At 38.2% G+C, this 13,388-nt stretch overlaps 1 protein-coding gene across 7 annotated transcripts in view; it reads left to right on the plus strand.

Annotated features, from left to right (window-relative positions):
• LOC120860421 (sentrin-specific protease 6-like) overlaps positions 1 to 13,388 on the plus strand; it is a 127,551-nt gene that overhangs the window by 39,705 nt on the left and 74,458 nt on the right. For all 7 annotated transcript variants that reach the window (XM_040236228.1, XM_040236223.1, XM_040236224.1 and 4 more), the window contains 2 exons: positions 7,236 to 7,378; positions 11,294 to 11,389. In XM_040236228.1, coding sequence (XP_040092162.1) covers positions 7,353 to 7,378; positions 11,294 to 11,389 — 122 coding nt within the window. In that variant the 5' untranslated portion in view covers positions 7,236 to 7,352. The remainder of the gene's footprint in view (positions 1 to 7,235; positions 7,379 to 11,293; positions 11,390 to 13,388) is intronic.

Here is a 13,388-nt window from a genome sequence, read left to right on the forward strand (position 1 = left end):
CACCCTATGGACTGCAGCATGCCAGGCTTCCCTGCCCTTCACTGTCTCCTGGAGTTTGCTCAAATTCATTGAGTGGGTGACGCCATCTAACCATCTTATCCTCTGTTGCCCCCTTTGCCTTCAGTCTTACCCAGCATCAGGGTCTTTTCCAGTGAGTCAATTCTTTGCATCAGGTGGCCAAAGTATTGGAGTGTCAGCTTCAGCATCAGTTCTTCCAATGAATATTCAGGACTGATTTCCTTTAGGATGGACTGGTTTGATCTTATTGTCCAGGGTATTCTCAAGAGTCTTCTGCAGCACCACAGTTAAAAAGCAGCAGTTCTTTGGTGCTCAGCCTTCTTCATGGTCCAAGTCTCACATCTTTATATGACTACTGGAAAAAACATAACTTGACTGTACAGACCTTTGTTGGCAAAGTGATGTCTCTGCTTTTTAATATGCTGTCTAGGTTTGCATCGCTTTCCTTCCAAGGAGCAAGCATATTCTAATTTCGTAGCCGCAGTTACCGTCTGCAGTTATTTTGGAGCCCAAGAAAATAAAATCTGTCACTGTTGCCACTTTTTCTCCTTCTATTTTCCATGTGTGATGGGATTGGGTGCCATGATCTTCGTTTTTTGAATGTTGAGTTTTAAGCTAGCTTTTTCACTCTTCACTTGCATCAAGAAGCTCTTTAGTTCTTCTTCTCTTTCTGCCATAAGGGTGATGTCCTCTGCATATCTAGGGTTATTGATATTCCTTCCGGCAGTCTTGATTCCAGGTTGTGCTTCATCCAGTCCAGCATTTCCCATGATATGCTCTGCATATAAGTTAAATAAGCAAGATGACAACATACAGCCTTGTCGTACTCCTTTCCAAATTTGGAACCAGTCCATTATTCCATGTCCAGTTCTAACTGTTGCTTCTTGATCTGCATACAGGTTTCTCAGGACACAGATAAGGTGGTCTGGTACTCCCATCTCTTTGAGAATTTTCCAGTTTGTTTGATCCACAGAGTCAAAGGCTTTAGTGTAGTCAGTGAAGCAGAAGTAGATGTTTTTCTTTCTCTGTGCGTCAATGGATATTGGCAGTTTAATCTCTGGTTTCTCTGCCGTTGTAAGCCCATCTTGTGGAATTTCTCAGTTCATATACTGCTGAAGCCTTGCTTGAAGGATTGGAGCATTACTTTGCTAGTATGTGAAATGAGCCCAGTTGTACAGTAGGAGTTGATTTTCTTAAAATGATCCATATCTGTTGGTCCCTTAGAAAGTCTTTGTGTAAAAGAAAGTCTCTTTAATAGCATGGGTAATATATAGGTCCTTATGGGTCATTAGTTTAAACTAATGTAGCTCCTTTACTGTATTTGAAAATGAATGTAGAATTAGGAGAAAGCCTTTATTTTCGTTCAAAGTGTTTTAGTATTCTTCCCCTTCTCTTTCACAGAATAATCTCTTTGCCTTTGGGTTCCTGCAGTTTCATTGTGCCTCTTTATATAAAGGATGCATATTTTTTATTAATTCTGAAAAAATTTTGGTCATTATCTAGATATTGCCTTTCCTCATTTTTTCTGGAACTAATTTTACTAGGTATTATTAGACCTTTTTTTTTCATGACCTTTAATGTATATTTTATGTGTAAAAGAAAAAAGATAAAGGGCCAAAAAAAAAAAAAAATCATTCCTGTACCATATTCTGTATAGTTTCCTCAGTTGTGTCTTCCAGTTCACTTTTATCTTTAGCCATACCTAATCTGCTGTTTAGTCATTTATTTTTCTTTTTTTAAAAAACAAATTAAATATAATTTGTAGAACTATTGGTTCTCTTAAAATTTTATGTTTTTCATAGTGTCTTATTCTTTCTGCACTGTTTGTTTCCATTTCAATTTTAAGAATTTCAGAACCTTTAACATATATTTTAATGTCTTTAATCATTTATGCTGTCTTATTTTCTGAAATTCTTAGACACTAAATTTCCTGAATACTTTTTTTTTTTAATTGTCGTTGTGATGTGCAGTAAGCTTGGGTGGAAGATACACATGTTGGTAACTTTTGCACATTTAGCAGTCCCAATGAAATAATCATGTAGCAAAATATGTATTGTTAACAGTGTTCTAGATGATGGAGAGCAAAACAGACAAGTTTCTTATTCCAGTGGAGCTTATATTCTGATAACTGGCTGCTTATTAGTTATTAATGATTAATGTTAAAATACAAGGATTAGTAGACCAAGACTCACAGGCCAGATCTGGCCCACAGCCTATAGTCTGTGAATTAGAGTGCGTGTGTGCATGTTCAGTTGGTCAGTCGTGTCTCACTCTTTGCAACCCTATTGACCGTAACTTTTCAGACTCTTCTGTCCATGGAATTTCCCAGGTAAGAATGCTGGAGTGTGTTGCTGTTTCCCCCTCTAGGGGATCTTCCTGAACCAGGGATCAAACCTGGGTCTCCCACATTGCAGACAGATTCTTTACCACTGAGCCATCAGGGAAGCCCATATTAAAGCAGTTAGAATATCAGATTTTAGGTCTGCATGTAACTATAGGATGGTTGTGAGAATTCTGAGACTTTGTAATTCACCTAGGGCTTTTCATGTGGACTCTTTGTGACCTGTGAACTATAGCCCGCTAGCCTCCTCTGTCCATGGGATTCTCGAGGCAGAAATACTGGAGTGGGTTGCCATGCTCTCCTCCAGGGGATCTTACAGACCCAGGAATCAAACCCATGTCTCTTACCATCTCTGCATTGGCAAGTGGGTTCTTTGCCACTAGTGCCACCTGGATACTGAGTGTTAGAGGAGAAGAAAATGAAAGTTTTGGGGGGCCCTTTAGACTGAATTGGGGCTTCCTGCATAGCTCATTTGGTAAGGAATCTTCCTGCAATGCAGGAGACCCTGATTTGATTCCTGGCTCGGGAAGATCCCCTGGAGAAGGGCTAGACTACCCACTCCAGTATTCTGGCCTGGAGAATTCCATGGACTGTATAGTATAGTCCATGGGTTGCAGAGTCACACAGGACTGACCAACTTTCACTTTCACTTTTAGACTGCATAACAGTAGTACCCTAATCCATGAGATGGTCATAAATGGCTCGAACTTTACTTGTTTACACCTTTTCTCCCAATAATTTGATGTAGGTTACCAAGAATACGAGTAAAATGAAAGAAAATAAAAATTATTTATTACATAAAGAAAAGTAGATGTGCCCTGCATCTGAAATAATTTATATGTTGTATTTTAATTCAACAGATATCTCTAAATTTTCTGGCAGCTTTAATTGTGTACTGTAGGTTTGTAACTGTATGAGAAGAGAATCTTTTACAAATTTACACCCTGTGATACTCCTATGGGGTGACATTCCCCCTGCCCCGACCACCTGCAAGCTACTTTCTAAGTGTAACAGATATTAAGGGCCCTTTCCTAAGGCAATTTAACAATACACTAAATGTTTTTCATGAGTTATCTGCAAAACTGAAAGTACTATTTGTCTTATTGCTGACTGTATATAGCTTTTGATAGTAACCTATTGGTAGCAGAATTGGGAAATTTAAGAATTTGTCTTATGCAAATCTTGCTTTAATGATGAACTTTGAGTTGTCTATTGCTGTGCCTAAATATTTTCTTAAAAAGGAAATTTGAAAATGTTTTAGCACTTAGTCAAGAAATATAGTTGCATTTGCTGGGTTAATTGCCTGTATATTGAGTAAGATAATTTTTTATCTTAGGATTAGCTTTCTACATTTATTAACATATAAAGAAATTTTTATTCCTTTGATTTTGAGATGTTATGATTTTGAGTGTTATCTTGGAATAACATAGTTTGGGTTTGTCTCTTCTGGTTAAGAATTAATATCTATAATTATATTTCCATAATTTATAGTATTTCCATTTCTGCAAAATGAAGTGAAGTGAAAGTTGCTTAGTCGTGTCTGACTCTTTGTGACCCCATGGACTGTAGCCCGCCAGGCTCCTCTGTCTATGGATTCTCCAGGCAACAATACTGGAGTGGGTAGCCATTCCCTTCTCCAGGGTGTCTTCCCAACCCAGGAATCAAACCCAGGTCTCCTGCATTGCATGCAGATTCTTTACCATCTGAGTCACTAGGGAAGCCCACATTTCTGCAAGTAACACTATAAAAAATTCCTTATATGCAGTGTGGTATGGGAAAGCATTGGATTTGTTGTCAGGTCAATACTTTGTTCAGATCCATTTAACTAGTTTAGACAAGTTACTTTGCTTTCTAAGCTCAGTGATCTTTAATAACCTAGGAACAGAGTTCCTGTAAAGTTCACGTGATACATGGTGAAGAGATTTTGTTGGAGAAAGAGAACTGAAGTGGGAAATTTGAGCATGATAATCCTGTCATTCAGTTCAGTAGTGTCAACTAATTTGCCTGATGTTTTAGGTGTAGCTTCTGGATCCCAGTCTGAAGAACTACTGAAATGTATAAAATATGCAAATGAAGTGAGATATTGAGTATATAGTAATTATCATAATGCCTATCTATGTGTGTGTGTGTGTGCTCAGTTGTGTCTGACTCTTTGAGACCCTGTGGGCTGTAGCTCAGAAGGTTCCTCTGTCCATGGGGTTATCCCAGGAAGAATACTGGAGTGGGTTGCCATTTCCCCCTCCAAAGGGATCTTCCTGAACCCAGGGATCAAACCCACATCTCCTCAGTCTCCTTCATTGGCAGCAGATTATTTACCACTGAGCTACCACCTCAGAAGCCAGATGCCATAAGCAGTCATTTATTTGTTATAGTTATCTGTATATGGAGGGGTGAAATTAAATGGTTAGTCTATAATGGAAATGTCTCAGAATTTTTTTTGGCATGTGCACACTGCTGTGTTTATTTATTTTCGGCTGTGCTGGGTCTTCATTGCTGCACAGGGCCTTTCTCTGGTTGCGGTGAGTGAGGGCCCCTCTCCATTGAGGTGCGCAGGCTTGTCACTGCAGCGACTTCGCTCCTTGCCGAGCACAGGCTCTAGGCACACGGATACGATAGTAGCAGCACATAGGCTTACTAGTTGCCACTGCTCTAGGGCCTGCAGGCTTCAGCATTTGTGGCTCAGAGGCTCATTAGCTGTGTAGTCCCCTTTTCAGCAGTACCTGTGAAACCTGGGGACTTGTTAGAAATGCATATTCTCTGGCTCATCCCAAACCTACTCAATCAGAATAAACTGTAAGGGTTGGACACAGCAGTTTGTTTTAACAAACCATCCAGGTAATTCATCTAGATTTACTCTAAAATCTAAACTTGAACGGGAGATTGAGATGAATGGAAGCTGGATTTATAGTTGTTATTCACCCTTGCTGTTGCTGCTGCTAAGTTGCTTCAGTTATGTCCAACTCTGTGAGACCCCTTAGATGGCAGCCTACCAGGCTTCCCCGTCCCTGGGATTCTCCAGGCAAGAACACTGGAGTGGGTTGCCTTTTCCTTCTCCGTTGCATGAAAGTGAAAAGTGAAAGTGAAGTCACTCAGTCATGTCCGACTCTTCGAGACCCCATGGACTGCAGCCCACCAGGCTCCTCCATCCATGGGATTTTCCAGGCAAGAGTACTGGAGTGGGGTGCCATTGCCTTCTCCAAATTCACCTTTAATTCACCCTTATTCATATATCCTCATTTAGATTTTGAGGTGTTTTAAGAAGCAGTCCATACTTGGTGGATGTTGAACTCTACTTTTGTCTCCCCAGCTCTCTGACTCTGCTGGGTGTTCAGCTTAGCTTCTCAGACTCTCATCTTCTGCAGCTCCAGAAGTTGTATCTTCTGGAGATAGCAGGTGTCTCGGGAAAATGTGAGTCTGGGCTTAGATCTCTGAGTTTCTTGTCAGTTCAGTTCAGTCACTCAATTGTGTCCGGCTCTTTGCGACCCAGTGAACCGCAGCACGCCAGGCCTCTCTGTCCATCACCAACTCCCGGAATTCACCCAAACCCATGTCCATCTAGTCGGTGATGCCATCCAACCATCTCATCCTCTGTCGTCCCCTTCTCCTCCGACCCTCAATCTTTCCCAGCATCAGGGCCTTTTCAAATGAGTCATTTCTTCGCATCAGGTGGCCAGAGTATTGGAGTTTCAGCTTCAACATCAGTCCCTCCAATGAACACCCAGGACTGATCTCCTTTAGGATGGACTGGTTGGATCTCCTTGTAGTCCAAGGGACTCTCAAGAGTCTCCTCCAACACCACAGTTCAAAAGCTGTCACTTAATTCTTCACTGCCTTGGTATCCCCCAGGTGCTTCAAACAGTTTCTTTTTTAAAAAATTTCTCTTTTGTCCAGCGTTTCTAGTTTTCAGAGAGTAGAGGGAAGATTTAGCCACCTGCCTTGTTTGTCACCATCATAAATGAAGGGGTCCAAAGTACATGGCTGTGAAAGACTAAGAAGTAAGAAACTGTCTCAAGGAGGAGAAAGTGTTAAGCAGTGTGTTTAAAATAGACCTTTTGGGGGTTTTGTAATATACATATGCCTGAACACAAAAACAGTCCTGGCACAATGAACTCCTCACAAAAAGACTTTTTTGGTGGGAAAAAATTTTTTTTTTTTTTTTTTTTTTTAGGGAATTTTTAGGTTTCTATGGAAATGATTGGTGAAGAGAAGGTTATCTTCTTATGACTATTTTCTTATTAAAAAAAAGTAAAAATACTAGACTGCTGTTTCAAAAACAATATTAAAGTAGATAAGAGTGATTTTTAAAAGATGTTGTTTTGGGCAAGCTAGTACTAAGAACTTGGGACTTTTTTCTTAACTGTAAAGTGATGGTTATTGGTATATTTGTATTAATGTTTTAAAGTATTAAGATATGAAGACTTTATCTCAGTTTCTGTGTTTATCTAGAAACTTTGATGCTAAAACCATAGTCCTTGTACAGTGACAGCTAACTGTTGTCCTGTCCTACAGGCGCATCGGGGCCTGTTACACAGGGGAAATGTTTATATTTTGCTTTCAAGAAAGAGCTATCTTAAGATGCTCCACCCTCATACCTTTTGTTTTTCTCATAATTTTCTCAAATATCTTCGGTGATGCTGAAATGAAAAGCAAATAATATGATAAATACCCATGTTCCTACATATTTGTGTTGTGCTTAAGGGAAAAAAAAGCACTGTAGTTGAAATACTCTTAAGTCTGTGCCACTCCCACCTTCCCCCATTTCCAATAGCTGGTATATTTTTCCTACTTTTTAAAATAAATGGATTTTCAAATATTTGTTGATAAGTTATCTTATTTTGTTGTTTATTGACTCTAACATCTATGGATCTTTTTACAGTTAAATCGTCAGTCTGAAAGTGTTGCTACTAGTTCTGTTGATTCCTGGAAGACATGTGGAAGACGAAACAAGACCGAAAGTTTCAAACCTTTGAAAGGCAACGCAATTGGACTTAACATGTTGAGCAACAATAAGAAATTGAGGTATAGGCACTTTACTGTACATCCCTACAGAAAAGATAAACGGTTTAACACCAGAAACTAATTGGCCACGTTTGGTCAGTTGGCCCAACCTGTACCTTTTGTTTTCAGTTTGTCAGTAGAGCCAAGAGGTAGAATGGCCTTAGTGTATGAATTCTTTGCTTTGAATTTTGGGAATCGGATGGATTGCAGTGATTTCTTGGTTTGGAATAAAAATATTGCAAGGAAAATTTTGGTACACAAGGATTTCATAAAATGAACTTGCTTTCAAACAGCAAAATCTTGGTCATAAAATTAAAAGTCATATCTCCATTGAGAAATACTTACCAGGATTACCTCAGTGTTGTTGTAGTCAGTCACTAAGTTGTGTCCAACACTTTGCCACCTCATGGACTACAGATTACCATGCTTCCCTGTCCTTCACCATCTCCTGGAGTTTGCTCACACTCATGTCCATTGAGTCAGAGATGCCATCCGTTCATCTCATCCTCTGTTGCCCCCTTCTCCTCCTGCCTTCAGTCTTTCCCAGCATCAGGGTCTTTTCCAGTGAGTTGGCTCCTCGCATCCAGTGGCCAAAGTATTGGAGCTTCAGCTTCAGCATCAGTCCTTCCAGTGAATTTTCAGAGTTGATTTCCTTTAGGGTTGACTGGTTTGATCTCCTTGCTGTCTGAGGGACTCTTATGTATACTTCCTTATTTTCCCTTGTATTTGGAAGGATTCCATATATAAAACAGATAAATTCCATTTTGGTTTTGAAGAATGCAAATATTTTTTCCCAAATAGTTACCTATTAATTTTACTTAAACAGCCTTTCATTGACCTGAAAGCTTTCATCTTCATATTAGTAAATCAGCTTTTACCTTCTGATTCATGCTATTTGGATCTTCTAAAAAAAATAACTCCTCACTCTTAAGTCATAAAGATACTTAAGTATACATAAAGATCAGTCAGTCGGTTCAGTCACTCTGTCGTGTCCAACTCTTTGTGACCCCATGGACTACAGCATGCCAGGCCTCCCTCTCCATCTCCAATTCCCGGAGTTTACTCAAACTCATGTCCATTGAGTCAGTGATGCCATCCAACCATCTCAATCTCTATCATCCCCTTCTCCTCCTGCCTTCAATCTTTTCCAACATCAGGGTCTTTTCCAGTGAGTCAATTGTTTACATCAGGTGGCCAAAGTATTGGAGTGTCAGCTTCAGCATCAGTCCTTCCAATGAATATTCAGGACTGATTTCATTTAGGATGGACTGGTTGGATCTCCTTGTAGTCCAAGGGACTCTCAAGAGTCTTCTCCAACACCACAGTTCAAAAGCATCAATTCTTCGGTGCTCAGCCTTCTTTATGGTCCACCTCTCACATCCATACATGACCACAGGAAAAACCATAGCCTTGACTGGATGAAGCTTTGTCAGTGATGTGCCATCTCTGCTTTTTAATATGCTGTCTAAATTTGCCATAGCTTTTCTTCCAAGGAGCAAGCATCTTTTAATTTCATGGCTAGTGTCACCATCCACAGTGATTTTGGAACCCAAGAAAATAAAGTCTGGGCTGTTCCCCTTTCTTCTCCCATCTATTTGCCATGAAGTGATGGGAGCAGATGCCATAATCTTAATTTTCTGAATGTTGAGTTTTAAGCCAGCTTTTCACCCTCCTCTTTCACCTTCATCAAGAGTCTCTTTCATTCCTCTTTGCTTTCTGCCATTAGGGTGGTGTCTGAGGTTATTGATATTTCTCTCAGCAATGTTGATTCCAACTTGTGCTTTCATCCAGCTCAGCATTTTGCTTGATGGACTCTGCATTTACGTTAAATAAGCAGGGTGACAATACACAGCCTTGACGTATTCCTTTGCTAATTTTGAACCAGTCCATTGTTCCATGTCTGGTTCTATCTGTTGTTCCTTGACCTGCATACAGGTTTCTCAGGAGGTAGATAAGGGGGTCTGGTATTCCCATCTCTTGACCAATTTTCTACAGTTTGTTGTGATCCACACAGTCAAAGCTTTAGAGTAGTCAGTGAAGCAGAAGTAGGTGTTTTTCTGAAATTTTCTTGCTTTTTCTGTGATCCAGCAGTTGTTGGCAGTTTGTGATCTCTGGTTCCTCTGCCTTTTCTACATCCAGCTTATACATCTGGGAGTTCTTGGTTCACGTACTGTTGAAGCCTAGCTTGAAGGATTTTTAGCCTTACCTTGCTAGTGTGTGAAATGAGTGCAGTTGTATGGTAGTTTGAACATTCTTTGGTATTGCCCTTCTTTGGGATTGGAATAAAACTGACCTTTTCCCGTCCTGTGGCCACTGCTGAGTTTTCTAAATTTGCTGGCATGTTGAATGCAGCACTTTCATAGCATCATCTTTTAGGATTTGAAATAGCTCAACTGGAATTCTATCATCTCCACTAGGTTTGTTCTTAGTAATGCTTCCTAAGACTCACTTGACTTTTACACTCCTGGATGTCTGGCTCTAGGTGAGTGATCACACCATCGTGCTTATCTTTGTTATTAAGACCTTTCTTGTACAGTTCTTCTGTGTATTGTTGCCACGTCTTCTTAGTCTTAATCTCTTCTGCTTCTATTAGATCCTTACCGTTTTTGTCCTTTATTGAGCCCATCTTTGCATGAGCTGTTCCTTTGGTATCTCTAATTTTCTTGAAAACATCTCTAGTCTTTCTCATTCTATTGTTTTCCTCTGTTTCTTTGCATTGTTCACTTAAGAAGGCTTTCTTATCTCTCAGACTCTGCATTCAGTTGGGTATATCTTTTCCTTCATTTTTTTGCCTTTTTCTTCTCCTTTCTCATGTATTTGCAAGGCCTCCTCAGAAAACCATCTTGTCTTCTTGTATTTCTTTTTTGTGGGCATGGTTTTGGTTGCCACAGTGTTATTAACCTCTGTCCATAGTTCTTAAGGTCCTCTATCAGATCTAATCTGTTGAATCTGTTTGTCACTTCCACTGTGTAATCGTAAGGGATTTGACTTAGATCATACCTGAATGACCTAGTGGTTTTCTCTATCTACTTTCTTTAAGTCTGAATTTTGCAATAAAGGAGTGCATGATCTGAGCCACAGTCAGCTCCAGATCTTGTTTTTGCTATTAAATAGAGTTTCTCCATCTTCGGCTACAAAGAATAAAATCAGTCTGATTTTGGTATTGACCATCTGGTGATGTCCACGTGTAAAGTCTTCTCTTGTGTTGTTTGAAGAGTATATTTGCTATGACCAATGAGTTCTCTTGGCAAAACTTTCAATGAGAGACTCCTTTTATTTTCTTTTTTTTTCCCTTAAGATTTCTTATTCCACTTTTCATCTAGATATCATTCATCTTTCCTAGTTGTAATAGTGAACCACTGTTACTGATATGATTGGTCTATTGCATATCCCAGAAATAGGATTGAAATCACTGTTTTATTTTTACTTTCTCAGTTTATAGTCAATTGAGAAACATAAAGGCTAACTAATTTTCAAGTCAGTGGAGAGTCAAAAGTAGAATTTAGCACTTTTAATTTTTTTAATAATTAACACTTATTATTATTTTGGCACATAGGAAAGCTTTGTATATTCATAGTATATAGTTTAAAAGCTTTTTTCCCTCAATGGATATTCCTAAATAGAGAATAAGAAGAAATATATCTGGATTAATTTACAGGAAATATTACAGTGTGAAATATACATTTAGGATTCCTCATTTCTGTTCTAACGTTCTACTCTTTACCTTCTTTAATAAACTGAATTGGAAACATTTTGGAGACAAATTCAGAAAGTGGAAACTTTGGAAAACTTAACATGGGCAGTGGGTTTATGTATAAAAAAGTTCTTATAAGTGATTAAGTTTTTTGTGTGTGTCCTCAGATTTTAAAGGATGTATTTTTCTTACGTATATATGATTTTCCCATTTACTTTATTCTTTGTTTCTTGACTCTGCAGTGAAAATACACAAAATACATCATTATGCTCTGGAACTGTAAGACGTTTTCCTCATGCTAATGCACAGATAGCAGTAGTAAAAACAGCAGCCCAAAGGTAAGGATTCTAATTACCATTGTTTAATATATAGTCCATGAGGTGGCTAAGAGTTGGACACGACTGAGCGACTTCACTTTGACTTTTCACTTTCATGCATTGGAGAAGGCAGTGGCAACCCACTCCAGTGTTCTTGCCTGGAGAATCCCAGGGATGGCGGAGCCTGGTGGGCTGCCGTCTATGGGGTCGCACAGAGTCGGACACTATTGAAGCGACTGAGCAGCAGCAGCAGTATATACTTGTCATCCTCTTTAATAAGAGTTGGTCACTGCCTTTTTTTAAAAGAACATTTTTCCTTACTTTCTAGAACTTCCCTGCTTCCATTGTCTCTAAAGAGAGACTCGTGTTTCTGATATAATTCATGCCCTACAATTTTATTATTTTATACCTACTTTTAAATAAATCGCAGTCTATAAATAGAGGTATTTTAAGTAAAAGCCATTCTGTTGGATTATATTCCTGTTAAATTAAGCTGATTTGTACATTTAACAGAGAAGTCTTCAGCTGGTAGTTTAGTTCTGATGAGTAAAACTATAGTTATTACTTTACTTTCTTTGTAAGGTTTATAGGATTTCATAGTATCAAAGTAAATCACATTGTTAGTTTTAAATGAGAAATTTCTGTGTTTTCATAAATATGACTGTTCTCATTGACCATGCAAGTACTACTTGAATCTTGAAATAGTGCAAGGGATAGTGTGATAGTTGATGTTCTTAAATGCTTTTGAGGTTTTTCATAACCATTTTTGGATGGTAATGAAGTTTCAGTTGAATTTCAGTTCTTAGTCAATTTCAGCTGACAAACAAATTTTTAGGCTCCAACAATTACAAAATAATTTATCTCTTTATTTCTTGCATTTTGAATAGTTGCATTAAATTTTTATAGCTAGTAAAACTTAAAGGTTTTTTTTAACATGTGCTAGATGTTCATTTTAAAATATGTACTAGATGTTTTTCTTCAGTTTTTAGACTCCTGATCTAGACTGCTCTTCATTGAGAAAATGTGTCCTGACTCTTACCCTTGCTATATTTGCTATAACATACAGTTTCAACTTAAAAACCTTAAAATTTTGTCATACTTTAGCACAATAAGAAAATCTTTTCTTTGCCTAAATATTTTTCATAGTTTTAATGTAAGATGTTTTAGAAATTCAGCTAAAAAAAATGGACAAATTACTATACATACCAAAAAATTGACTTGCCTTACACAACAAGCTCTGCGGCCTACATGTAGCACAAGGTGAGAAGAAACAATAAAAGGAAAGTAATTAAGGCAAAGGAAGAAGTTTAGAAGGATAGACACATTGTTTCTCATATACTGATCACATTGATAGAATTCATCACTGTGAAAATCTACTTTGTATTCTGAAAATGAGGTGTTAAGTTGAAATACTAATTTATAATCAAGTGATATATTCTACAACCAAAATTATTACTGGTTTAGAAGTTACCTATTAGTTTAGAATTATTTACACTATGCCTTATTCTCCCCATTTCACCTTTCTTCATTGGTAATGTTAAAAATTGATTTCAGTTTGGGAATTGGCTTGTGTTTTTTTTAGTTCTGTGTCATGGCCCCTCTTATACCTTTGCCATGTATAAGGTATACATTACCTTCTACATTCGCCTCTGTATAAAAAATTAGTTTCTGTTAATAGGAGTGGTATTTATTAGTAAAATAATGTTTTAGAACAATAAAAAACCTGATTTAATTTGTATTTAAAAAACAATCCTGAGTGAAAATACAAGTGAAGGACAAGTAGGGGCATTAAGGAAGACGGTGAAGTGCCATGCCTACAGGACAGATTCTCCTTATGTTTGTCTCTCATAGAATAAATATTTCTTAGTGCTACTGCAGTGTGACTGTCATTAAAAAGATTTTGACTTGCAAACACCAGTCATTGAGAGTTTTCCCAATTTCCTTCCTTCAAAAGTTTTGAGTGATTTTATGCTACATACCTATGGCTCAGTGGGTAAAGAATCCACCTGCAGCGCAGGAG

This window comes from Oryx dammah, unplaced genomic scaffold (assembly GCF_014754425.2).
Source record: "Oryx dammah isolate SB20612 unplaced genomic scaffold, SCBI_Odam_1.1 HiC_scaffold_11072, whole genome shotgun sequence".
In the NCBI taxonomy this organism is placed as follows: Eukaryota; Metazoa; Chordata; class Mammalia; order Artiodactyla; family Bovidae; genus Oryx; species Oryx dammah.